At 40.5% G+C, this 27,415-nt stretch overlaps 1 protein-coding gene across 3 annotated transcripts in view; it reads right to left on the bottom strand.

Annotated features, from left to right (window-relative positions):
- The window catches only part of LOC127446506 (gamma-aminobutyric acid receptor subunit beta-3-like), a 121,734-nt gene that overhangs the window by 22,992 nt on the left and 71,327 nt on the right, over positions 1 to 27,415 (bottom strand). For all 3 annotated transcript variants that reach the window (XM_051707476.1, XM_051707475.1, XM_051707477.1), the window contains 3 exons: positions 19,006 to 19,088; positions 17,129 to 17,266; positions 13,631 to 13,783 (listed from right to left, as the gene is read on the bottom strand). In XM_051707476.1, the coding sequence (XP_051563436.1) occupies positions 13,631 to 13,783; positions 17,129 to 17,266; positions 19,006 to 19,088 (374 nt within the window). The remainder of the gene's footprint in view (positions 1 to 13,630; positions 13,784 to 17,128; positions 17,267 to 19,005; positions 19,089 to 27,415) is intronic.

The raw sequence follows: 27,415 nt of genomic DNA on the forward strand, positions 1-27,415 counted from the left end.
TGCACCACCTTGGTCAAAGGATGGACTACACTCTTAAAATGGAATACGTAGATAAAAAATTAATTGCAGCCTTCATCAGCCAAATAACAATAGACAATTCATCTGTTTGCACTTCCGCAGTTAATTACGAATGTAAATTTTAGTCATTAATCTTACATTTAATACAATATTTTTTTTTTTTTGTTTAAACATTGGCCCCTAAAACTTAGTTTACTAATTTTAAATCTTGACTTGTATTACACATAAATAACTAATATTGGCATTATATTTATGCTGTTTATCTAGAGGGAAACTGGCCCCCTCAGTGAGCCTGGTTTCCCCCAAGGTTTTTTTCTCCATAAGCCATAAGCTGGCTCACTGGGGGTCTAAATATAAATATAATTATTTTCTATTATTTATTTTTAAGCAGAATTTAATAGCATATCTTTTTTTTAACCGCATTATTATGACTTGAAGACATTCCTATATTACAGCTTTTTCTGTTGAAGCATAATTTTCTGTAAAGCTGCTTTGAAATTAAGTGTGTTGTGAAAAGCGCCATACAAATAAAAATGACTTGACTTTACTCATGTTTATCAGCATGCTGATGTGCAAAAAATGAACTGAATTTTTAAAGTGGCATATCAAATGAAACTAGAGACGCTACTCTTTACAACCAAACAGGTTTCAATGAAAAAACGTAGACATTTCTTACCAGAGGCACTTTTGTTGGTGCTGCGTCTGTAGGAGCACTTCAAGGAAATCAACGGCATGCTGTTGTGTCACGTGACTCAGTGCGGCAGAAGTTAACCCTTTAAATGACAGTCTAGAGTCTTGTGACCAGTATTAATTTGGTTTTTATTCATTTAAATTATGTGCTGCGTATAGCGAAGCCAAAATACAACATCCACACATGTGGGTGTGGGGTCGTACGAGGTTAAAGAGATCTCTTTTGTGATTTTTCTAATAAAAAATGTTCAACCAAACACTAGTGATCAGCTGATATGGGTTTTTGAATGCTCGATGCCGATATCCAGAGAGCAGGGTGGGCGATTGGCTGATACAATGCCGATATATCACACAATTTAATATAGTAAATAACATAAACATAAAATTGCTAACAATGGATAAACTCTCATTTAGCATTATATTTACTCAATTTCACACTAAACTTTAACTTCATCTAAAAAAAATAATAATATTGTATTTTAAATGGTAGATAGCAGCTTCTTCTGATTTCTGTTTAGTCATCAAATTTTAGTAATTTATTTGCACATGAAGAAATTGTTACTAACAGATATTAGGAAGAAGGAAATAACAGCACACAGTAGTCCAGCAACCATGGATGGTATATGTGCATTAGCAATTGCATTTTCTCACAAAAGACAGAATCAAACCAATTGTACATACAGTACACAGTGAATAAGACATTAACTTATAGCACACGTGAAGCGCTTTTACTTTGAAGTTGCTCTCACGCGCTCGTGCTGATCCAGTGCAAGCAGCAATCTCCTGACAATTTAAACTGTCCGGATCGCCTGCTTAGATTTTCACAGAGTGACCGTCATGATTTGTGAATCAGATTAACTTTTGAGCCTGATCCTGAAGTTTTTAATTCTGGCTGATAGAATAGGTGCTTCTGAGGAAAATATTAGATGAGCGCTCGATGGGAAGAAAATGCTGGATTTCCATGAGGTTGGTTTATTACATCTGTTTAAACTAGATATGCACATATTTGCAGACATATATGATATTAGTTTTATTGATATTTGCATTTTTATCATTAGACAAGACAGTTAAAAGTTACAGGGAACTGTTGAGGAGAGAGAGGGAGAATGAAACAGGCAAGCACTTTAACATTATGAGCTCAAACGCGTCTGCTGCGTTTCTGGTATTTGGACCATTTAAATGACACTGTGTTGCACATCGGTCTATTATTGTAGTAACACGATGGCACGTAACAACAAAATGAACCGTGACTAGTCGTTTGCATGTTTCAGTGTCTTCACATGCAAGCAGGCGATTCTCAGCACCCTCAAGACACAAACTGGCCAATGGGGAAAATGTATCGGCCGATGCCAATAATTAAAAAATTCAGAATATCGGCCTCAGCGATATATCGGTCGACTACTACCAAAAACCTTTACATTTATGCAGTCTTGGAAATATTTATGCATTCCTGGAAATAAGCTTACATAGCATCGGAAGCTCTACAAATGTTACTATAGAAATACACAAAATGTCTAGTCTTGTCAAAGACCTTTTATTCTCACACTATATTATTGGAGTAGAATATCAGAATGTAGAATAGACTGTAATAACCATAGAGACCAAAGGAAATGGTCTTGTCACTTCACTCCCACAATGTTTTCACTGGAAAGGCCTGAGTCCCCAGAGTGAAAGAGGACATGTGTGGGCAGATGGATGCCTGTCCTAGCTTACATAATCTCAAAAGTAGCATTCTGGTGTGAAGAAGAGGGACGCACATGGAGCGCACCGCATTGATCTGTGTATGACCAGGTCACAGCAAGGGAGGATCAAACTCTTCAGCACAGTTAGTTCAGTGCAGTGGAGTTACCTAACCAGAACAAACATACCTTTACACAGACCTGTCTGCATTGCATACTGTGGGATGTAGTTTCTTGTGAGTAACACTTTTGAAAGAGAAACACAACATTGGCAGCATTCAAGTTTGATTTCAGAGTGCTTTCAGGCACCTTGACCAGACATGATCTGTATAGACCACGTTTAAATACACTTTCTAGCAGTTTATTAGACACAGTGTTAGACGTCAAATGTAACTAACTTTCAGTGGGCTCCCTGCTCTAGTCACTAACCAGTCTTCAGATTACAAAAATCAAGTGTTGGGGGTAAATAAATAAAAGTAGTGACACTACTAACTTAACTACATTTTTAAGCAGTGTGACAGTACAGAGTACAGTATGTTCTGTCCTGTGACAGATGGGTTTGACACAACTATAATCAGATTTTAGAGAAAATAGAGTGTAAAAATGTGATAATTCACATTTGGCTGGACAATCAAAAAGCTTTAAAGCCATTTTCTTTGCTTCAAGTGTTGGAGTAGTTACTGCATTTTGCCTTTGTAGGGCAGAGTAGTGCAGCTGTTTTCAAAATAATGTAGCTTTTCCAGTAATTAACTATTTTGCAATACTCAACCTAGTCTCATAAAATGAACATTACTATAACAAAATATTTTGCAAACTTGAGTTTTACATGCCCTTTCTACATTTTGCTGCAGTTTCTTGGTGAAATTAACACTAGAGACACTACAACAACAGTGAGTTTTATTTACTTTCACACAAACCACAAGCTGTTTAGGCCTTTATAAACACTTATTTTTCGCTCTTTTATTCACACCTTGCTAGGTTATTATATCAAAACACTTATACTCTTAACACATCATTTGAAAAACTATGCATTTTAATGCTTGTAGTACATACTCACCTACATTTACACACTCATTCCATTGTGATTAACTTCTGCTGTAGCTCATCTGATAGAGTGTTGGACTTTGGACTCAGAGATCAAGCCTCAAGCCCAGCCAATGAGGCTTGAAACAAAAGTGAAGCAGAAGTGCAATAGCAGTGAAATGATATGATGTAGTTGCTTCAGTAATTGTGCTATTCATGTCGAATTTGCTTTCAAAAACTATCGGTTTAGAGTAAGGATGCCTATTTTGCTCCCCTCTCATTTATCTTTTAAGGCACTATTGGTTAGGTTTAGGTTAAAGTTTTAGGTTATGGAGGTACGTTTTACTCATTAATACATCCACCTTAAAAACCTTGTCTGATTAAAACATAATTTAACTCGCTTTTGGTGCCCCCCACTGGACATATCACTGGGAAACTGCAGCCAAATGTGCAATGAAGCACATAATTTTGGTTTGCAAAATGTTGCCATTGTTACGTAAATTTCATGAGATCAGGCTGGCACTATTATGTAGCGTGATAAAATGCTACATTGCTGGTTTAAATGTTAACATGTACAGACCTTATTCACACTAGCACCATCTTCCATTTTTAATGGAAATGACAACAAGGCTGTGAGGGACAGACTTACCATCTCTTCAGTGGCACCCACGGTATAAAGCTGTAAAAAGCTCTAAGATCACATATAATTTTCCACAACTCATGTTTTTTGTCTACTGAGTATTCTTGGAAAGATGTTTTTTAAATGTTTTGTCCATGGAATGATCCAAAAACACTTTAAAACTGCAGTACAGCCCATTAAAGAGACTGTACGTCTATCCCTCACAGCCTTGTCATTCTTATCAAAAATCAAAGATGGTGCTGCTGTGATTAAGGTCTATTGTGCATGCAGCTTTAGTTGAGTGTTACAGTCATGCTTTAAAGTTGAATCAATATCAAACATGTTCTCCCAAAATGTCCTCTCTCTCTCTCTCTCATATTTAGCAGTTGAAAATCTGATTAATTAGTGAATTGGTTTGTTGAATTTGTTCATGTAAATCTTTAAACAAAAAACGATTTAAAGCATCATTTTAGGTCTTCTTTTTAAAGCATAATACTTAAATGCTGCTGTATTTATGTAATGTAGTGGCAATGTACTTGTTTAGTGCTTTTTTAGGTTGAATGCTGTCAGCCGTAACCTTAATTTAATCGATGCATTCAAAAACCTCTTTGTTCCAGAAAAATATGTCTCTGATTGAAAAAATATATATATTAACCTCATGTGACCCCACATTCTTCTGCACGGACATTGTGTTTCGGCTACGCTATACGCAATGCATAATTTAAACTAATTTAAACCAACTAATCTCAGTTCAGAAGACTCTGGACCATCAGTAAAGGGTTAAACTTTTAACGTATGGAGCCATGTGAAAAAAAAAAAATGGCACCAATAACAGTGGAGTTTGTCTGTGGGAGAAAAGCCAACAAAACTACATCTGGTAAGAAACCTAATTAAATTTTTACATTAAAACCTGTTGGAGTAAAAAGATTAGAGCCTCTAGCTTCATATGCCATTTTTTTATTTTGAGCAATTTATCGAGAAACAGCATGCTGTTGAACACAATGACCACTATCGTGGACATTAGTGCTAGTTTTTCATGAGAAATCCTATATTTACTGTGCATTTTCACATTGAGAAAAAAAAAAAAAAAAAAACTGTCAGAGGCTTTATATGAAGTTAGGATGAAAATGAGTTGCTTTTCGAACTGTCCTGAGACCAGTGCAGACAGACAGCACACTGGAGGTTACAGTAAGTCATTCACTAAATAGGGAGCAAGGGAGCATCCTAAATATTTCCTTTGCAGCCAAGTGCATTCACTCCAAAAATCCGAACAAAAGGTTAGTTTCAGGCTGCAGATGATGTTAGGACCACTCAACATGTATGGCAGACATGGGACAATGGTAATCAGTACATAGATTCAGAATTCATAATGTATAATTTTATTTTAAGGTAACTGACAGGGATTGGATGATGCTGGACATTACTTTAAATCACAATTATTTATGCTAATTTCTGATACCCCCCCCCAAAAACAAAAACAACTTAGTACCAATGTCCACATATGTCGAGATCTATTTTTAGGAAAACTATTTGGTCTACAAAAAAATAAATAAAAAAATAAAAACATAAATAATAATAATAATAATAATAATAATAATAATATATATATATATATATAAATGATGTGATCCAAAGTGCATTTGAACAGCGGTGAAACACTTTCTTATGATGTGTTACATTCATACGAGCAGACAGAGAAGTAAGTTTGAAGTAAGTTTGGTGCAGAAGAAATAGAAATAAACCTTGTGTAAATTGTCAGCTTTATGCTAAGATAAAATTTTACATGTACATGTTACCAGGCACGATCATATTTTTTTATCAAAAAAATTTACATTGGATCATAATTTCTATTTTTCTAGTAAGACCTTTGATATTAGGGCAAAAATACTTGATAATATTTTTTGTACAGTTTTCCTGTAAAAATATCTAAAAATCCTTAAAACAAGATCAATTTGATGTATCTTGTTTTAGAAACAACACTGCATAAGATATTTAGGTTTTTCAGAGAATGTATTTTGTCTTACTGTACTGGCAGAGTTTTTAAAATCAAAACAAGTGAAAAAATCTACCAGTGCTGAAGAAGTAATCCAAAGTATTTAGAATATGTTACTGACCTTGAGTAATCTACCGGCATACATTACAAATGACATTTTACAGCATGTATTCTGTAATCTGTAGTGGAATACATTTAAAAAGTAACCCTCCCAACCCTGTATATATATATATATATATATATATATATATATATATATATATATATATATATATATATTCTTTTTTTTTTCTTTTTTTTTTTCATATTTATTAGGTGCTACTAGTTACAAATCAAAAAGTGAAATGGAAAATGCACACAGCAGTCACACTTGGGTCTCAGGAGGTTTTAAGGATATTTATGTATTTTTAAATATATTGCTGCCTTAAATAGCTTCAATTTTGTTAGCTCCTTTTTCAGTAGCTTGTCATGCAGCTAATTATTTTGTCAAAAGACTATCTTGACTATAGCTAAACTACATTATATTATATGTAGCTTGTAGTTTGCCAAGATACAGTTTCAAAATAGCTTCCCCAACATGGCAGTAATCTACTGTGAAAAGATCTACATGCTCGACCACATCAGCAAAACAATCAAATCGGAAGAGACATCAAAGAAACATCATCTACATCATTCGATATGCTTGCTTCTTGCATCATTTGATAACTTCCTTTCTGAAATGACTCAGGTCCTTAAGTGTGCTGCAATAATGCAGTGTGAGATATAAGGCCTGGGCCGGGCCGGATATGGTTGCAGAGAATGGATGGAGTCAGCAAGGCAGTGAGAGGTGGTGAGAAAGAGGCATTTAAAGCAGAGATTCATCTGTACTGCAGCATGCCCTGGGATTGAAATGGAAGTTAAATGTAATTGTTTTCTAGCTGCATTGATCCCTTTGTTTTCAGTTGGCTGACTAGTTGTGGGAGGACAGCGGAACAAGACAAATAAAGAAAAAGAGCAATAAAAAGGGAAAAAGGAAAAACTGAGAGATGGGGGGTCTCTCATAATAATGCATAGAGGCAGGTGAGATGGGTGGTGTGTGTGTTTGTGGGACCCAGGAGACTCCTCCCTCCCTTCTTTTTTTTTTTTAAAGTGTTTTCATTTCTCAGATTAACATGGTTAATGAGGGCAGTTTCCCTAAAGCAGGCAAGCATCCAACATATCATATCCATCTCAGAGAGCTCTCACTGCACCTGGGTGCATTCACAAACACACAGGGGCGTAGCAGTCATTTTAAAAGTGGAGGCGACACAGCTGTCAGAAGGTGTAGAAGAACAATAATGACAACTGTGCATGTGCACAATTTTATTTTCTACTCCTTGCTTGTGCATTGTGGGATTTAAATGTATCCAAGAGGCTCAAGTTTTGACTACGTTCACCAAAATTAATTCAGATCCATTTAATGATTCAGTGACCATTTCTGGCAATGCCAGAAGGTGGTGACAAATAAGTGTCTTGTGTAAAATTATTTAGTCACTAAATCAATGATCAAAAGAACATTTTAATCCTTTAAAATTTGTATGTCTACAGACCTACAAAGAGACTTTAGTAGAGGTTTTAAGCATTATAAGAACAAATCAAATCTATCATTGCCCTACAGTTTGTGAGCTGCTGAGCATGACTTTTATCAAAAGACAACAATAATAATTTTCAATAACGTCCGTAAATTTTCATGTACATATAAAAAAAAGTGTCTACATATCTATTCATTTCAGTAAAATGCCTAAGTATTCTAACACAGCAGATCTATCTTTTTTCCTACAGTTTGTTGACTGTACACCAATATAGAGGTAAAAAGCGGGAGCTGATATTAAAAATAGCTTTACATATTTTAACACAGATCTAGTAATCTGCTTAAATTGGCAAAAACAAATGATCAACCTATTACCTCACAAACATAATATATAAATAGCATAACTTAATGAAGACTCGTGCGCTGATATAAAGTCCACTTACAATTTGTGCTTAAAAGAAGGATAGTCCTTTGTTTTTTTTCTGCAGTGCATTTCACGTAATGCTGCCAATCAAGAATGATATGCCGATAAATAACTCTCATTTGTGTGTTCCTCATCTCTATATTATTAATTTAGATCAACATCAATGAAAAAAATGGATAAATGAGCATTGTTGAAAGCAACTTTGTAGAAATGAACTGAGCCGCGTTGATTTGACTGTCTGACTGACGGCCTATTACTTAAGGGTTGTTTCTGCTCATGAAACTCACCTGTGATTGGATGGATGGTTGCTCAATCAGCCCAAAGTAACAAAATGCAAATAATACAGTATACAAATCCACTATCTGGACTCGGTATGATTTTAGCTTGGAAAAGTGCGGGGGGCAAATATCACCCCCATGGCTGCTATGCCCTTGCAAACACACTCTCACACAATATGTAATAAAAAAAAACATTGCACTCTGGTCTGTGTTCAGATTTAAAAAATATACCCAGATGCTAATACTGTACATGCATAAAAGCTGATGATCACACGCACGCTCACAGTCTGGTGTTCACAAAGAAAGTGAGTGGGTTGTAGGCAGTGAGGCTGAAATTTGGTTCAAAGTTGTCCGCTCGAAATAGCTAGGTTCCAAAACCTAGTACTGTAGGCCGCCTTGCAGACAATTGTCTAAATAGACAGAATCCTAATTTAAATAAGTAGTCCCACACAGTATCTGCACCCACAAAAGTCCACAGAAAGATTTGCATAAAATGGAATTCTTGTCAGTCATAAATGTCCTGCTTGTTTGTTTATTAACCCTCCTGTTATGTTAATTTTTTACCTGTTCAAGATTTAAAAACAGTGAAAAACTTATCATAATCTTGTACTTGGCCAAATGCTTTTGGATGCTCTACAACAATGAATAAATGAATAAGTAAAAATATCCATAGATACTGTATGTGTGGGGACCTTTTCAGTAAAAGTCTGTGGGATTTTTTTTCCCACTAATTTTTCATCTGCCGGGCAGACATTTAGACCATGCCCACACACTTTTCCTGTTTTAACTCTTTTTATTTTACAGTTACCTATCTGTCACTCACTTGACGTTGTGTCGATGTAGTGACAGTAGGGGTCACACTTGGGAGCCCCAAACACCTCTGCTTTTTGAAAAAAGGCCAATGGGAATTGGCGAGTGGAATTTGCATGCCACTCCCCCGGACATACGGGTATAAAAGGAGCTGGTATGCAACCACTCATTCAGATTTTCTCTTTGGAGCCGAGTTTATTCACCTCATCTGCTGGATTTACAGCGCATTTCAGCAGCTTCTCCCCCTCTCCACCCATGGAGTGCAGAGAACGCCCCTGGGCGTTTCGGCAAAAAAAGATTATTTTCTAAAAAAAAAAAAAGAGTATATTTTCACTTCTAAAAGAGCGGCACACACGGAACGTCTTTTCAAAGATGCCTTTTCGCTTGTGTGTTATTCCTGGTTGCGGTTGTTATCTCTCCACTTCTGAGGGCCAAGATCGCTGTCTTATGTGTCTAGGCGCTGCCCACGCGGAGACTTTGTTCGTGGATGGGTCTTGTCCTCATTGCGAGAACATGACCATGGCAACGTTGCGGATGCGGCTTGCCTTCGTAAGAAAGCAAGCCACCCCAGCGGCTCCCCGCCTCAGTACTTCTACCTACGGGTATGAGGCCGCGTCGGTTAGCACTGGGGGCGATTTGGGGACTCCAATGGGACCACCTTCACCGGGTAACCCCCCACGGACCTCCCATTCCTCAGCACGCTCACTTGTCCCGGCGGGCTCTTGGATGAGACCGCCGGCTCGTCTCAGGGTGAGTTCGACCTCTTAATCGGGGCCCGGGAAGACGATGAGCTATCGAGCGTGGCATCGGAGAGTGGGCTCGTCCACTCTGACATGGAAGCTTTGGCTGGGCTTCCCCCTTCGGGTGTGGTCGCCCAGTCTCAGGCCAACGCGGAGATGATGGACATGCTTTCCCGGGCAGCCGCGAGCATCGGGCTAGAGTGGAACCCTCCACTCTCCCCTGAACCCTTACGGCTCGATGATTGGTTCCTGGGCCCAGAGCGCTGCTCATAGCCGCACCCCGCCCAAGTTCCTTTCTTCCCGGAAGTGCATGAGGAGCTGACAAGATCGTGGGGGGCACCTTTTACTACCCGGTCCCGATCTTTCAGCTCCCTTGCTCTCACTACCATCGATGGTGGGGTGGCCAAGGGGTATTCGGTGATCCCCCAGATGGATAAGGCGCTCATGGTTCACTTCTGCCCGCAGAGCACCACCACCTGGCGCGGGCGCCCGAAGCTCCCGTCCAGGGCCTGTAGGTTTACATCGTCTCCGCCCTGCACGCCATGGCTCTCCTACAGGTAAACCAAGCCAAGGCGCTAAAAGAGCTGCACTAGGGTAGTTCTGACCCGGGATTGATGCAGGAACTGCACTCGGTGACCGACCTCGCTCTCCAGGCAACGAAGGTCACGGCGCGGTCTCTCGGGCAGGCGATGTCCACCCTGGTGGTCCAGGAACATCACCTTTGGCTCAACCTGTTCGATATGAGAGAGGCTGACAAGGCACGATTCCTTGACGCCCCCATCTCCCAGGTAGGCCTGTTCGGCGACACCGTCGAGGACTTTACCCAGCAGTTCTCAGCGGTGAAGCAGCAAAATGGAGGCCATTCAACACATCCTGCCCCGGCGCAGCTCAAGATCCCGACTGCCGTCGCCAAGGGTGTCCTCCTGCAGCAACAACACTGGCTCCGCCGCAGCCCGCCCCCACGGCCCGGCCCCGGCGTTTAGCCCACCGCAGGAAGCAGATGCCACCCGTCTCACAGCCGGCCGCCAAGAACCTTAGAAAGGCTTCGAAGCGCCCCTGAGACGGGCAACCCAGGGACAAGGAGACCCGCTTCTACGGAGCTGGTAAACAGACCACTCCGTCCCCCGGTGGACGGCCAGGAGGAGCTTTCACCGCATGCCCAAGAGGCTGCGGTACCCAAAACTTCAACAAAAGAGTGGTTTGCCTGTTCTCTGGGTCACATGTCAGGTGCGTACGGCCGTCATCACGACCACTGTCCACCATCCCATTTTGGCAGGTTTGGTGCTCCAGTGGCAGACACCCCGCCCCTGCAAACTTAGCTGTGGCACAAACATGTCCACACCAGGTTGGTTCCGATGGACTTTGGGGACGATGTTCCTCCTTCCCCCTCCTCGACCAATCTTATGGTGGGTGTCAAGAGCCAGGTAAGTGCTTCGATGTCTCTGGACTCAGCATGGCCACAGGGTTCGAGCCCCCTCGACAAGGCGCCTCAGGCTCCGCCCCGCCGCGAGGACCCACCCACCGGTACGTCCGACATGATTATCCACTTGGTCCCCCTTGCCCGGAGTTTGGTCGCGTGGCTCACGCTTTCCAACCCGTCGCGATGGCTGACCCGGACCGTCCGACTCAGCTACGCAATTCAGTTCGCCAGGCGCTGCCCAGGTTCAGCAGCGTCCGCTTCACCTCGGTGAAGGGTGAGAATGCCGCTACCTTGCGTGCGGAGATCGCTACCCTTCTACAGAAGGGTATGATAGAGCCTGTCCCTCTAGCCGAGATGAAGAAGGGGTTTTACAGTCCCTACTTCATTGTAATAGACCCCGATCGGGATATGTGCCCAAGGTTCCCAAGACCCCGTTTAGGGATAAGGGGTTGTGAACCTGCAAGCGCTGCCCCAGGAGGAGGTAGACCAAGCCTTGGCATTGCTGTGTCCGGTACATGCTTTACGCATCTATTTGGATCGCACACAGAGCTTTAGAAGCTCTGAGCAGCTCTTTGTCTACTTTGGTGGACAGCGGAAAGGAAGCGCTGTCTCCAAACAGAGGATCGCCCACTGGGTCGTTGACGCCATTGTGATGGCATATCACGCCCAGGACGTTCCGCCCCCCGTGGGGCTATGAGCCCACTCTACTAGGAGTGTAGCAGCTTCCTGTGCCCTGACCATTGGCGCCTCTTTGGCAGATATCTGCAGAACAGCGGGCTGGGCAACACCCAACACCTTTGCAAGGTTCTATAATCTCCGGATTGAGCCGGTTTCATCCCGTGTGTTGTCAGGTCCGAACAGGTAAGTTCCAGGACAGCTGGCCGGGTGTACCGCTTGCTCATAGAGCCTTTACCCACACATGAGGTGAAGACGTGCGCTTTTGACTCCCAGTCGTGTTCACAAGTTGTGATCCCTAGATGACTAGGGATATATACATAGCAAACATATTTATTAGGTAAAATAGTTCGACTGAACTATGTTTTACTGATACTTTTCTATATTGAATGTACAGTCAGCCGGTCATTATAAACCCCAATAGGGTGATCAGGACCCCGGATCGGTCTTGTATCAATCTAAAGGGTTTTATTTTGCAATAAAGACCAGCTGATTGTACATTATTCATCTTATAACACAGCTATCTACCAAATAAATACACAAATAAATGGACATTGAAATTATGTTTGAAAGAGACTACAGAGTGTCTAGAAACACTGAATTCCACCTCCAGTTTGCATCAGAGTTATGATAAACCTGTTGCTTATTATTTTCCGAAAATGAGTGTCTGATTGCTCATTGTCCTGCTTATTGCATGCCTACTTGCCAAATAAAAAATAAATGAAATGGAAATAATGTTTTTTAGTTAAAATTATTTTATGAGCTTGCTTGTAGAGATCACAGAGTGACACAAGACGTAGGAAAGATATCTGAATGACCATTTAATTATCACTTTATCCCCAAATGTGTGGTCATTATTCCGAAATATCAGACCGCTTGATGGCGCAACTGACCCATCAGAATCAAGTATTCCAAAGAGCTGTATAATACAAGTAAAGTAAATAATCTGCATTTCTGGTCTGACATCTTGAATGTGTTTTTTCCCCCACTGAGCTCTCTTCGCAATTCATTTGGGGATTTCCTTCTCAGAGAAGGATACATGTAATGTTGTCTTTAAAATTTGGGCAAAACTATGTATCTTAGAAGGAACTGCCCCTAGAATATCATCCACATCAGGAGTGCAATTACCTTGCCTTAAAACACTGTAGGTGGGCAGCTCACTACTGTACTGTAGGTTTTTAGAACAGAGTTTGTGTGCTGCTACTCACTGCAGATGAGACTCTGCAGCCTTTGGCTGAACTGTGTCACTTCTCATTCTGACAACATCTGAAAGACTCATACAGAGAACAGTCTCTCCCTGTGAGAAGTCTGTCTGTATGAGCTGTAGTTGTCAAACGGAATGGGTTTGCGACTATCTCAGAACAATGGGCCTACCCTGTTCCTTGTTAAATGATGCATATGCCACAACAATATCTGTGTGTGTGTATGTGTGTTTGTCTGGAGGCAAGATGCAAGAAAAGGTAAACCAAAGAGAGGGAGAGGACTCGTCGGAGGCCTGCAGTGCGTACAGAAAAGTTACAATTCAAACAGAATATTGAATGTTGCCATTCTAGTTACTGGAACATCCAACAATGTACTGCTCAATAAAACATCCATTTTCACAGTGGAAGTGAAAGAGGACATACTGTACAAGCAAAGACAGTGAGATCTCTCCATGGAAATCTGTCAGATGTACACAGGATAGCCCATGCAGAGCGTTCTATTGAGCGTACCTAATGCCACTCTGGCTGCCGAGGCATCATAGTTGATCCAGAAGGATACCCAGGACAGGATGGTGATCAGGATCGAGGGCATGTAGGTCTGCAGAATGAAATAGCCGATGTTTCTCTTTAGCTTGAAGCTCAAAGACAGCCGAGGATAGGCACCTGTTCAAGAAAGAAGAGAGAAAGAGAGAGCATGTAAGACTATCGTGCCAATGAAGCTTTGTAGTTTACTTTGTTGAAAGAGAAGCAAATATAGCGAGGAAAAGCACAGAGTGAGAGAAAGAGAGAGAGAGAGAATGGATATTTATTTAAAAGAGCTTGGAGAGTGTCTTTACATTTTATACCAGTAGCATTGGCAACACAGATAGCATTTGTTGCTATGGCAACAGGCAAGCATGTATAAAAAAATAAAAATAAAAAAAAACAGTGATTTGTTGTTGCTTAGCCTTGAGCAACAAACAGAAAAATGAGAAAAGAAAAGAGAATAAAATAGTGTGTAAACATGAAATGTTAAACTGGCATGAAGATATGGGACACATTCATATACCACTTGCACTACAAGATTCTGACATTTTCTGTAGAAAATGTGAGTGGTGCACCAAGGCACATGATAGAGTGTTGTGGGTTGTTGCCAAGATGTTGCTATGTTCTATGTGGTTTTAAGCACATTTCTTTGTGGTTGCTTGGGTGTTCTGGAAAGCTGCTAGGTGATTGGCCCAAGCCAAAAAGCCCACACCCAAGTCTCTATGATAATCTGATCACTGGATATGGCTCAGTCCCTACTTCAATCTAAGTTTATGGAATCTGTCCACCTGTTTTGGTGAAAAATACCACTAATACTGATTTTAAAATGGCTTTTCAATGTAGAGGACTCTGTCATTAGTCCATTGAACAGAAGGAGTTTGTGTGTCTTTACGTCACTACCTAATGATACTGACATGATCTCTGCTTAGTTATTTATGGAGGTGAAAAAAATACAACTAACAAGCATTCAGCCTAGATAGACACACATACACAACCTATGAATAAATCACACATCCTACACTCACACTGTATAACACAACCTACAGATGCACATTATGCAACCTGTACACATATCATGCAATCTATAAAAAAGTGCTACGTAACCTACATGATGAACTTACACTACCAACACATACTTCGGACTAATTACTAATACACCTCACACAACTTTCCTACACACGTCACACAAGCCACAATAACATAATATATACATTATACGGACGCAACACACCACCAATATTGCATGCTATACAGTACACACATCATACAGCCACAAACACACACATCTATGACCAGATTTTAATGGTGGATATGGGCAGCGCTGCAGTTTAAATAATCTTTTATGCATTATATAATGTAATAATTATTTGTTTATGTTACTAAAAGTTATTATAAATGGATATCTGTGGTTTACAGTAAAGAAATATATGTAGGTTCTTTCTGAACTATCGGCAAAACAAGTTTAAACTTGTTACATGTGCCTGTATATTTATGTCATACATTTAACAGGCTGATGAATACACATCCTTGCATGTTTAACACACTTCTAAAGCTGGAGAAATGTGGCATATAAAAATGACAACTAGCATGAGATATGCAATATGTATCTTTACTGGTGCACATACAATAAAAAATAATATTTGACTTCAATATTATCATATGCATTATTCAAACTTAAAAGTAAAACCCAAAAATGAAAATTCTCTCATCATTTACTCACTCTAATGCCATATAAGGCATGCATGGCTTTCTTTCTTCTGCTTAACACAAACAAAGGTTTCTAGAAGAATATCTCTTCTCCGTAGGTCCACACAATGCAAGTGAATGGTGATCAGGCCTTTGAAGCTCCAAACAGGAGATAAAGTCAGCATAAAAGTAATACAGTCCAGTGGTTTAATCCATGTCTTCTAAAGTGATCCAGTTGGTTTTGGGTGAGAACAGACCAAAATTTTACTCCTTTTTCACTGTACATCTTGCCATTGCAGTCTCTAGGCACAATAATGATTTCATGAATCTTCATTTGTGTTCCGCAGGAGAAACAAAGTCATACACATCTTAGATGGCGTGAGGGTGAATAAATGATGAGAGAATTTTCATTTTTGGGCAAACTAACCCTTTAATTACAGCTGGTTTAATTTGAATAAGTTACTTACTGCAGTCAAAATAAATGCAAAGAGATATTTTTTTTATTTTTTTTTTAGAAAGCATTTCTTTTCTGTGGTTCCAAAAGAACCTGGAAATGCTGGAGCCAAGTGTTTGTTTGTAAACTGGAACTTTATCTATAGAATGTGTGTTAACAGATTTTAGTTTATAGACATTTCAAAACAGCTTTGAACTTGGCTCATGCAAACAGAATTTAGAGTCTGAACTATACATTTTATAATATGATTTTATTTGAACAATGCTGGTAAATTAATTCCTTCCTTCAAAAAAGCTCATCATGGCATCAGTAGCAACATGGCCACATCCTCCTCAAACATAAGTCTACGATTCCCATCATCATTTTTATTATGTGCAGAAGATTGTCTTTCTATGTGTCATTAATTCAGGATGGGGAATAATCATTACAGTGCTGCTTCTATGAATGCCTCAGTTTTAGAAGAGAATAATTTATGCAGTGGGTCTTCAAGCTCATAAATATGTGATGGTTTGGATCAAGTGCCTCTTTTTTTCTCTCTGACTCCATCTCTTACTTTCTCCCCTCTTCCATCTCAGATCTTCCCTTTAGAAGCTTGAGGAAATAGAGAGGTAATTGCTTGTCCATTATTACTGGTCTGTTCTATTATGAGGAAAAAAACAATCTGATGCACAAACCCCAATTAGGCAGCTTTTCAAATAATTGGTACATGGTAACATCAGTCTCGTGAGAGAATGGGCTGAAAACGGGACAACCAGAAAAAAACTTCATAAAAGAGCCATCATCTGTATCGCTTTTCAGTGCTGTGAAGTCACTGGTCGAAAACACAACTTTTAGATGTTTAAAATGTCCTTTGTGATACGCAGATGTATTAAAGAACTATTGTTCTAGACTAATGGCAGATTTTGTGTGGGTAGATGTTTTTATTTTTTCTATTTCAGACCAACAATGTGTGAGAATTGCTTGTATTGTAAACAGCGTCTGTTAATCCCTGACTCAAGTTCTGTTTATTCTCTCCATACTCCATACTGCATTAAATACAGTCTCTATTTAAATAAAAAAACAAAAAAGGACAATTATGCCAATCAATAAAATATTCCTATACTGTTTTAGTTGTAATAAATAAGGCATGAAATAAACTGAGGTTTGAAGTAAATCTTAGAGATAGGAAGGCTTAAGATTTGTGGAACGGTGTGGACTAAAAGTGAATTCTTCTGTAAATATTCTTACAGGGAAAAATCTTGAATAAAATGTCACAAATTCATAATAAAGCTTCATATTACATGTTTAGAGTGTCTTTAGTCTAACTTGATGTAATTTAAGTTGATCTTACTACTGTAATTTACCTGTGGAAAAGACAACATTTCTGGAAACAAGTTTGTAGTCCACAATGGAGAACTGTGGAAGCTCGATTCGGGTCACACCCGTCACTGCACTTTCTCCTCCCTTCCAGTAAAACTCAATATCATCTGTTGTGTATCCATCTAAAGAGAAAACATAAATCAAATTCATCATAGAGTAAATAATACATTACTGGGCAAAAAAAAATTTCAGATGACTTTGGATTCATGTTTTTAGTGAGAGATTTACTGAGAGCTCAGACAGTGCTCCACATATATACAAAGAGGTTCAAAAAAGATAATCTGTTTATTTCTAGGGACGGCAATGGCTAAATGTTTCAAGATTGATGTCCCAACCCTTCAGCTGAATCCCAGCCCATTATTTTGCTAATAAAAGCAACCCAGTTCAATTTATGTTGAATAAATAATGTTTGTTTAAAATAAATAAATAAATAAATAAAACTCTCCCCATTTTCAATTCTGATGATGCAGTTCCTGAAAATAGTATTTCATTTCCAAAATGATTATGTATAGCATATGCTGAAAAGTAAAAACAAAAAAAAAAAGCATAATCATGCACACAAGCATCTGTTCTGCTCAAGTGTGGGGAGCTGTTTGGGGTCAGAAGTCCCACTGTGACACAGACTCCATTTCATCTCAGCATTGTAGTGTTCATAAACCATGATGAGCTATGTGGTTTTATTAGCAGGCATATGAACTGAGCAACACTGTTAAAAATGTAGTAGAATGTTGGAATTTTTTGAGAGAAGTAGGCCACACACACACACACACACACACACACACACACAATCTGCAGTCACATAATCATGTTCTGTACACATTTTGTTATTTTGGGGAGTGACAGTCACATTCTAAAACTGAAATCATCCCTAAAATTTCAAGTAGTGACAACCAAATTTTCATTAAATTCATGTTGTATAATCAGAGCTGTGGCGCAGTGCCTATGCACATGCTCTGGACACATAAAAACTGTTGGAGAACCTATAAGAACCCATGAACATACAAACCCAGGTTCTCAAACCAGTCCATCTGTCACCAACAATTATGCTACGGTCCAAATCACTGAAATTAAAAAACATTTCCCCATTCTGATGGTTGATGTGAACATTAACTGAAGCTCCTGACCCATATCTGCATGATTTTATGCACCGCACTGCTGCCCCACGATTGGCTGATTGGATAATCGCATGGATGATTGTTGGCGCCAGACAGGCTGGTTTGAATATTCCTATAACTGCTGATCTCCTGGGATTTTCACACACAACAGTCTCTAAAATTTAATCCGAATGGTGCCAAAAACAAAAAACATCCAGTGAGGGGCAGTTCTGAGAGAGGTCAACAGAGAATGGCCAGACTGATTCAAACTGTAATGTCTATGGCAACTCAAGATAACCGCTCTGTACAATTGTGGTTAGAAGAATAGCGTCTCAGAATGCTATTCTGGGATGTGGGTTGGCGCTGTTTTGGCGGCACGAGGGGGACCTACACAATATTAGGCAGGTGGTTTTAATGTTGTGGCTGATCGTTGTATATATAAAAAAGAAATGTGATTGTATAACTCATTCATGCATTTATTAATTGATAAAATTCCACTTATTACAATAAAACTTATGTATCTTTAACTACACATTGTCATAAGAACCCAGTGAGTAACTGCACTGCTTGATTGAAGTCTCACAGGTCTGAAGTACAACATTAAATAAACACACTAAATGATCACACACAAAAAATATCTTAATGAAAATCTAAAATATCATTAGCTTAACGTAAAAACAATACAAGTGAATGGAAAGTGCCCAGCATGATGAAAATCAAACTTGTGTGTACGTATGTGTAAATTTATGAGGATGGAGAACACTTACAACTCTCTATCTCCAGAGTGCAATTCTGTTCATCTAATGGATACCTTCTCAGATCCATCATGCAAGCAGCGGTGGTGGTGATTCTAGAAACGTAGAAACACACACACACACACACACACACACACACACACACAGACAAGAAGTCAAACACTGAAAACACACAATTCAAAAACAATCAATTGAGGTAGTTATAGCTGTGCTACTGAAGCTTAAAGGGATTGTACATCCCCAAAAATTATTTCATCATTTACTCACCCTCATGTTGCTCTAAACTTGTGAGAAAGAAAGTTATATGGGTTATCTCATGACAGAATTTTCATTTTTGGCTGAACTGTCCCTTTAACAACACTGTAAAACATTCTTCAACATATGCAATCTAATTGTCAACATGAAGCATTTGTTGTGTGGCCCTTTGTAAAGTGTAATCAGGTCCTAGATATGCCTTGAGCGGACTAAAGCTTGTTAGTGGATCCCTATGGTGCCCGCTGGAGCTCTTCCATTCTTTACTTCATCTCTCTCAGCACGCTTTACTCAGTCTGCATAAGTGCTGTCCCAGCATGACAGCCATCAAGTGACCACACTTTGAATCTAAAGCAGTATGCAACAAAGTATTTTACTTTACTCGCAAAGTATTGGTATGCTGGATCTAAAGACATCATATCCCTGTGGAAAAGACCAGCACGTAAATTCAAGCAGGTTTAAGATGGTTTGGTGCTGGTATGTTATGCTGGGGACCAGAATCCAAAACACTACATATGCTGGTGACCAGAAATGCCTTTTCAACAGGAATGTGAGACAAAAGATAGATGTGGCTGTCCATCACAATCATGATTAGACATGAGACAGATCTGAGCAAGCAAACACAGCAAAGATCTGCTTTCTCACTTAAATTCCTGAAAATAACATTTTTGGTTGTGTGAGAACAGCTTGAAAACACATAAATGTGAATCCAGCTGAGCAGGAAGGAACATATTAAAATCTGGCTCCTCCTGCCCTTCAGAAAGCTTTTGAACCAAATTTAGCACAGAATACGAATATGCAAGATCTTGCATGAGTGGACATGAACAAATAGTGCATATTTAAATATTAAAGGACATTTTTTTTTTTTTTTTCACCATAGGAATCGCTGCTGATCTTTTGAGTAGTGGTACTGGAAGGTGGCAAGCACTGTCTCATCTCACCACTAATTCATCATTTCATCTTCACACAAGTGCAAAGTGGACTAAACTCTAATGACAAATTGATATGTCTTCTCCATGAGTCAATAGACCTAAGGCAGGGTAGACACCATATATAATTTGACACAAATTAAAATTAGGCTTTAAGGGATAAGTACAGTCTGTTCAATAGGTTGTGCTATCCTAAAGGGACAGTTTACCCAAATTTAAATTCTGTCATCATTTATTACCAACTATATGACTTTCATTCTTGTATGGAACACAAAAGAAGATATTTAGTAAAATGTCAAAGTTGCTGTTTTCCATACAATGAAAGAGAATGGTGACCACATTTGGAACTATATGATATTTAATAAATGATGACAGAATTTTTATTTTTGGGTGAACTATCCCTTTAAGCTCCTAGATCACATATAATTTCCACAACCCATGTTTTTTAATGTTTGCTTGGTTAACCGATTAGCACAAAGGTATATAGCAGTACAACCCATTAAACCCAATGGTCTCTTATCCATGTACATTAAAGGAATGGTTCACCCAAAAATAAAATTCTCTCATCATTTACTCACCCTCATGCCATCCTAAATGTGTATGAATTTCTTTCTTCTACTGAACACAAATTAAGATTTTTTGGAATAATATTTAAGCTCTGTAGGTCCTTACAATGCAAGTAAATGGGTACCAGAATTCTCAACTCTCTTGGAGTCAGACAAAATGTGGCAGGACCAACTCAACACCATAATCATATGCTAGATTTAATTCTGTCATATGGAGTTGACATTGATACTATAGAAAATCTGCCGCAGAGTGATGACATCTCAGATCATTACCTCATCTCTTATATGCTGCGATCAGCTAATGTTACTCAATCTACACCACACTATCGTTCAGGTAAGACTATTCTTTCGACTACTTCACTAATGTAATGAATGAGGCTGGTATGCCTTCAGCCGACCACCAGAGAGAGCCCTTTCCCGAATACTGACACTATACCGTCTCTTCTATGGTGACTTCCTGTTTGTACTATATAAATAGCCATGCTTCTCCATTGTGACTTTGTGAAGTATTGCCAGTTTCTGCCTTACCAAGCGTTATTCTCATTGCCTGTTTATTGCCTACCTGTTATGACCATTGTGCCTGCTTTACGGATTTACCGATATTGGATTACTGTTTTGCTCTGTTTGCCTGGTTGGACTGATTACCTGTGTAACGACAACATTGCCTGCTTCAACGATTACGTCTCTGTCTTGTTTCTTGGATTTGTTTGCTGATTATAATAAATTTCCTGCATATGGATTCTACCTTCGCCTCCATGTCGAGTCCCATACAGAATACTTCGCCGACAATGAATCCAGCGGAAGTTTCTCAGCTCCAGGCTGCATTCGCTTCCCAGAGTGAACTTCTCAAAGGTTACCAGAATAACTAAACTACCTAAGAGCTGCAAATGAGAACCTCACCCACTATATCCGTTTTCTTCCATCACCACAAGCCACACCGGTAAGATTCGCTCTTCCTGATAAATTTGATGGCTCGCCAGAGAAATGTAAGGGGTTTTTACGTCAATGTAAAATATATTTCTCCAAACAACAAAAGTCATTCAGTCAGGAGTCCAAGAAATGTGCATTTATGATGACATTACTTACCGGAAAGGTGTTAAACTGGGCCTCAGCTCTTTGGGAGAGCGATAATCAGATTCAAATGTCTTTTGATTACTTCGCTTCCCAGATCCATGAAGTGTTTGAATACCCAGAGGGGGGTAAAAATGTCTCTGTTCAGCTGCTTCATGTATGCCAGTGTTCACGTTCTGCAGCTGACTTTGCCATAACTTCAGGACATTAGCAGCCCAAAGTGAATGGAATGAGACTGCACTCAAGACTGTGTTCAGAGAGGGACTGAACTACAATCTGCAGGCTGAACTCGCATGTAAGGGTGAGGATGCAACACTTACTGAATTCACTTCGTTGGCAGTAAGGATTGATAATTTACTGCGTAATTCACCATGCTCAAGGATTAGCTCCAAGTCACAACCATCAGTCCAAAGTCAAGTTCAGGCATGCCCCGAAGCTCCAGAACCGATGCAGATCACCTATACCAGAGGTTCTGATGAAGAACGCGATCATCGTCATAAGGAGCGACTGTGTTATTACTGTGGTGAAAGGAATCATCAAAACTCCACATGCCCTCACAAAGGTAAGAAATATCAAGACTACAGTGAATATACTCATGAATATTTCATCTCCCACACAACACAGTTTCACTCTTCCTATTGAGCTCTCCTTTGGTGATACACTGAAATGAGTTTCTGCACTCGTCGACTCAGGGACTGCCATGAATTTAATTCACCAAGGTCTAGTACGGGACCTCCATATCCCTACAGTACCTTGTATATCCACCACTAACATTACTGCTGTGAATAATGCGCCTATAGGCACAGGCATCACTCACCAAACATTTCCAGTGACGGATTGGATTGTTTCATACAGAGATCAAATCTCTTTATATCATTAACTCACCCAAGTATCCTCTCATCCTAGGACATCCATGGCTGGCTATCCATGATCCCATCATCTCCTGGAACCAGGGTGAGTTAAAACAATGGTCAGATTATTGTCAGTCTAATTGTCTTCATGTCACAGTCACCATGCCATGTTTGACTACAAACGTTGAAAGTCCTGAGAACCAAGCTCAAATCCAGGTCCCCAGGGAATATTTGCTGAGGTATTCAGCAAGGTCAAGGCAATTACCCCCTCATCGTCCTTGGGACTGCGCTGTTGAATTACTCCCCAACATGGCAACCCCTAGGAGCAAAGCCTATCCATTGTCAAGACCTGAAACCATGGCCATGGAGACTTACGTCAAGGAGGCTTTAGCTTCAGGGTTCATTCATCCTTCTACTTCACCAGCTGCAGCAGGCTTCTTCTTCGTTGAGAAGAAAGATGGAGGACTCCGTCCATGCATTGACTACCGAGGGTTGAACACAGTAACAATCAAGTACAGGTACCCACTCCCTCTTGTTCCCTAGAACAACTACGTGAACACAAAACTGAATTTGAGAAAGGCATACAACCTGATTCGTATCAGAGAGGGAGATGAGTGGAAAACCACATTTATCACCACTAGGGGGCACTATGAATACCAGGTGATGCCTTATGGCCTGGCCAACACACCAGCTGTGTTCCATTCATTCTTCAATGAGATCTTCAGAAACCTCCTCAACAGATGTGTCATCGCCTACATTGACGACATACTCATATACTCCCAAGATAAAGCACACCACAAAGATGTTAAATTGGTCCTCTCCCGCCTGCTGAAACACCAACTCTTCGTGAAAGAAGAGAAATGTGAGTTCCATGTTACCCATACAACGTTCTTAGGGTATATCATCAGCCATAGAGTTGTTGGGATGGATGAATCCAAGATGAAGGCAGTCACGGAGTGGCCAAGACCCAACACTGTTAAGGAGCTACAACGTTTCCTGGGTTTTGCAAACTTCTACACTAGGTTTATCCGCTACTATAGTCTCATCTGTGCCCCCTTAACATCTTTGTTCAAAGGAAAACCATCCAAGCTACCATGGAGGGACTCTGCTCAAAAAGCCTTCGACACCCTCAAGACAAGTTTCACGACCACCCCCATTCTCAAGCACCCAGGTCCTAGCCATCCGTTCATTGTGGAAGTGGATGCCTCAGACTGCGGCATGGGGCGGTTCTCTCTCAACGCCACGGTAACCCTGGAAAACTTTACCCTTGTGCTTTCTTTTCCCGTAAACTGAACTCAGCTGAAAGGAACTATGATTTTGGAAACACAGAACTACTCTCCATGAAGGCTGAGCTAGAAGAGTGGCGCCACTGGCTTGAAGGTTCTGTCCATCCATTCCAAGTAATCACCAACCATAAGAACCTCGAATACATCAAGGGAGCAAAATGTCTGAATCCATGACAAGCCCGATGGTCACTCTTCTTCACAAGGTTCCAATTCACAGTCACCTACTGCCCTGGCAGTAAGAACTGCAAAGCTGATGCTCTCTCCCGTCATCATGATCCCCTTCACAACATACCTCAAAATGAATCTATACTCCCATCTTCTGTTATCATCACACCCATAAGCTGGGACATCATGGAAGAGATCCAAAGAGCCCAACAAACAGACCCTGCACCACCTGAATGCCCTCCAACCAAACAGAATGTACCATGCACGCTATGCCAAAGAACAATCCAATGGATCCATACCTCCCTCAGCACTGGACACCCTGGCATCCAGAAACCAATAAGCCTGGTAAGTAACTCATTTTGGTGGCCTTCAATCATTAATGATGTCACTGCATAAGTTAAAGCATGTCAAGTTTGTGCGAAGTCTAAAACCCACAGAGAACTGCCAGCTGGCCTGCTACAGCCACTGCCTATCCCTCAGAGACCCTGGTCCCACCCGTCCGTTGACTTCATCACCGATCTGCCAAACTCCAATGGGTATACCACCATCTTTGTTATCACTGATCTTTTCTCTAAGTCTTGCAGACTAATCCCCATGAAAGGTCTACCCACTGCCATGGAAACCGCTAATGCTCTGTTCCACCAAGTTTTCAGGATCTATGGTCTGCCAGAAGACATGGTGTCTGACCGGGGACCACAGTTCACTTCCAGTGTCTGGCAGGCTTTCTGTAAACAGCTGGACATCAACATCAGCCTCACCTCTGGTTATCATCTTCAGGCAAATGGACAGGTGGAGAGACTAAACCAGGAAATCAGCATATACCTCAGGTCTTACTGCAGTCGAGAACAACAGAGGTGGAGAGACATCCTCCCATAGGCTGAATACACCCAGAACTCCCTCACACACTCATCTACTGGACTCACTCCCTTCCAATGTGTGCTGGGCTACCAACCTCCTATTTCCCTTGGTCGGGTGAACCCGCTACGGTGCCAGCGGTGGATGATTGGATCAGGCGGAGCGAGCATGTGTGGGACAGTGCGCACGTCAGATTGCAGCAGGCCGTATGGGCCCAACAGATCCAAGCTGATCGGAGGCATCCCCACCCCAACCATCAACCTGGCCAGAGAGTCTGGCTATCTACATGAGACATCAAGTTGCAGCTACCCTGCAGGAAACTCAGCCCCAGGTATGTTGGTCCATTCAGAATTGTAAGACAAATCAATCCTGTAACTTACTGACTGGAGCTACCTGCTAACTACCGCATCTCTCCTTCCTTTCATGTGTCATTGTTGAAACCTGTCCACCCGACATCTGGCCCCAGAACCACGGATCCTGAGCCTCCTCCTCCATTGGAGATAGATGGAACACCTGCTTACATGCTCAGAGAGATCATAGACTCACGTCATCGAGGGGGCCAGATGCAGTACCTGGTGGACTGGGAAGGTTATGGACAAGAGGAGAGATCTTGGGTAGCTGCCAAGGACATTCTGGACCCATCATTGATCCATGACTTCCACAAAGCACACCCGAATTGTCCTGCAACATGACCAAGGGGACGACCCAGAAGAAGAACACCGGGAGTGGGGGGGGGGTTCTGTAACGAATGAGGCTGGTATTCCTTCAGCCGACCACCAGAGGAAGCCCTCTCCCGAATACTGACACTATACCGTTTCTTCTATTGTGACTTCCTGTTTGTAATATATAAATAGCCATGCTTCTCCATTGTGACTTTGTGAAGTATTGCCAGTTTCACTGCCTTACCAAGCATTATTCTCATTGCCTGTTTATTGCCTACCTGTTATGACCATTGTGCCTGCTTTACGGATTTACCAATAAAGGATTACTGTTTTGCTCTGTTTGCCTAGTTGGACTGATTACCTGTGTAATGGCAACATTGCCTGCTTCAACGATTACGTCTATAATAATTAATAATTTTATTTATTTATCACACATTATACATTTGCACATATACAGTGAAATTCTTTTTTTCACATATCCCAGCTAAGCTGGGGTCAAAGTGCAGGGTCAGCCATGATACGGCGCCCCTGGAGCAGATTGGGTCAAGGGTCTTGCTCAAGGGCCCAACAGTGGCATCTTGGCAGTATTGGCAGTACTGGGGCTCTATCTCTTGTGTCTTGGATTTGTTTGCTGATTATAATAAACTTCCTGCATATGGATTCTACCTTCGCCTCCATGTCGAGTCCCTTACAACTAATAATCTTCCAGATTTATCTCATATACTCAGTAAGCCAAAAAGTCTAGAAGAACTTGATGTAATTGCAGAAAATATAAATACAGTCTTCTCTAGTACTCTTGATAGTGTCGCCCCCTTTGATTAAAGAAAATTCAAGAAAAATGCCCCACACCATGGTACAATGATCACACTCATGCTCTCAAGAAAGCAGCTTGGAAAATGGAGCGCAAGTGGAAGAATACAAAATTAGAGGTATTTTGCAGTGCATGGAAGGATACTGTCTTAGCTACAGACAGGCACTCAAAGCTGCCAGGTCAGCATATTTTAGCAAACTCATAGAAAATAACCACAACATTCCTAGGTGTTTATTCAGTACTGTGGCAAAATTGGTTGGGAATAAAGCCTCAACTGAACCAGATATTCCGTCGCATCACAATAGTAATGACTTCATTAATTTCTTTAATGATAAAATTAAAATCATCATAAATAAAATTGGAATTATGCAATCGTCTGTCAAAGTACCTCAGAAAAGCAATTTCAATCCTTCACTGTCATAGGTCATGAAGAGCTAACAAAACGTATCGAAACATCAAAAGCCACAACATGTACTGTATGTTAGATCCAATACCAACTAAGCTCTTAAAAGAGGTATTCCCTGTAATCTCAGAACCTCTTCTTAATATTATTAACTCCTCGCTATCCCTAGGACATGTCCCAAGAAACTTTAAAATGGCAGTTATCAAACCGCTTATTAAGAAGCCACAGCTTGATCCTGGAGAATTTATTTATTATAGACCGATATCAAATTTCCTGTTTATGTCATAAATACTAGAAAACTTTCTACAGAGAAATAGTGAACAGTTTCTGTCAGGATTTAGGCCCCATCACAGTACAGAGACTGCACTTATCAGAGTTACAAATGACTTGCTCTTATCATCTGATCGCGACTGCATTTCTCTTCTAGTGCTCTTAGATCTTAGTGCTGCCTTCAATACCATAGATCACGACATTCTCTTGGAAAGACTTGAGAATTATGTTGGCATTTGTGGACTTCCATTAGCATGGTTTAGGTCCTATTTAGCAGACTGCTACCACATTGTCTATGTAA

Source organism: Myxocyprinus asiaticus, chromosome 9 (assembly GCF_019703515.2).
Source record: "Myxocyprinus asiaticus isolate MX2 ecotype Aquarium Trade chromosome 9, UBuf_Myxa_2, whole genome shotgun sequence".
Taxonomy (NCBI): Eukaryota; Metazoa; Chordata; class Actinopteri; order Cypriniformes; family Catostomidae; genus Myxocyprinus; species Myxocyprinus asiaticus.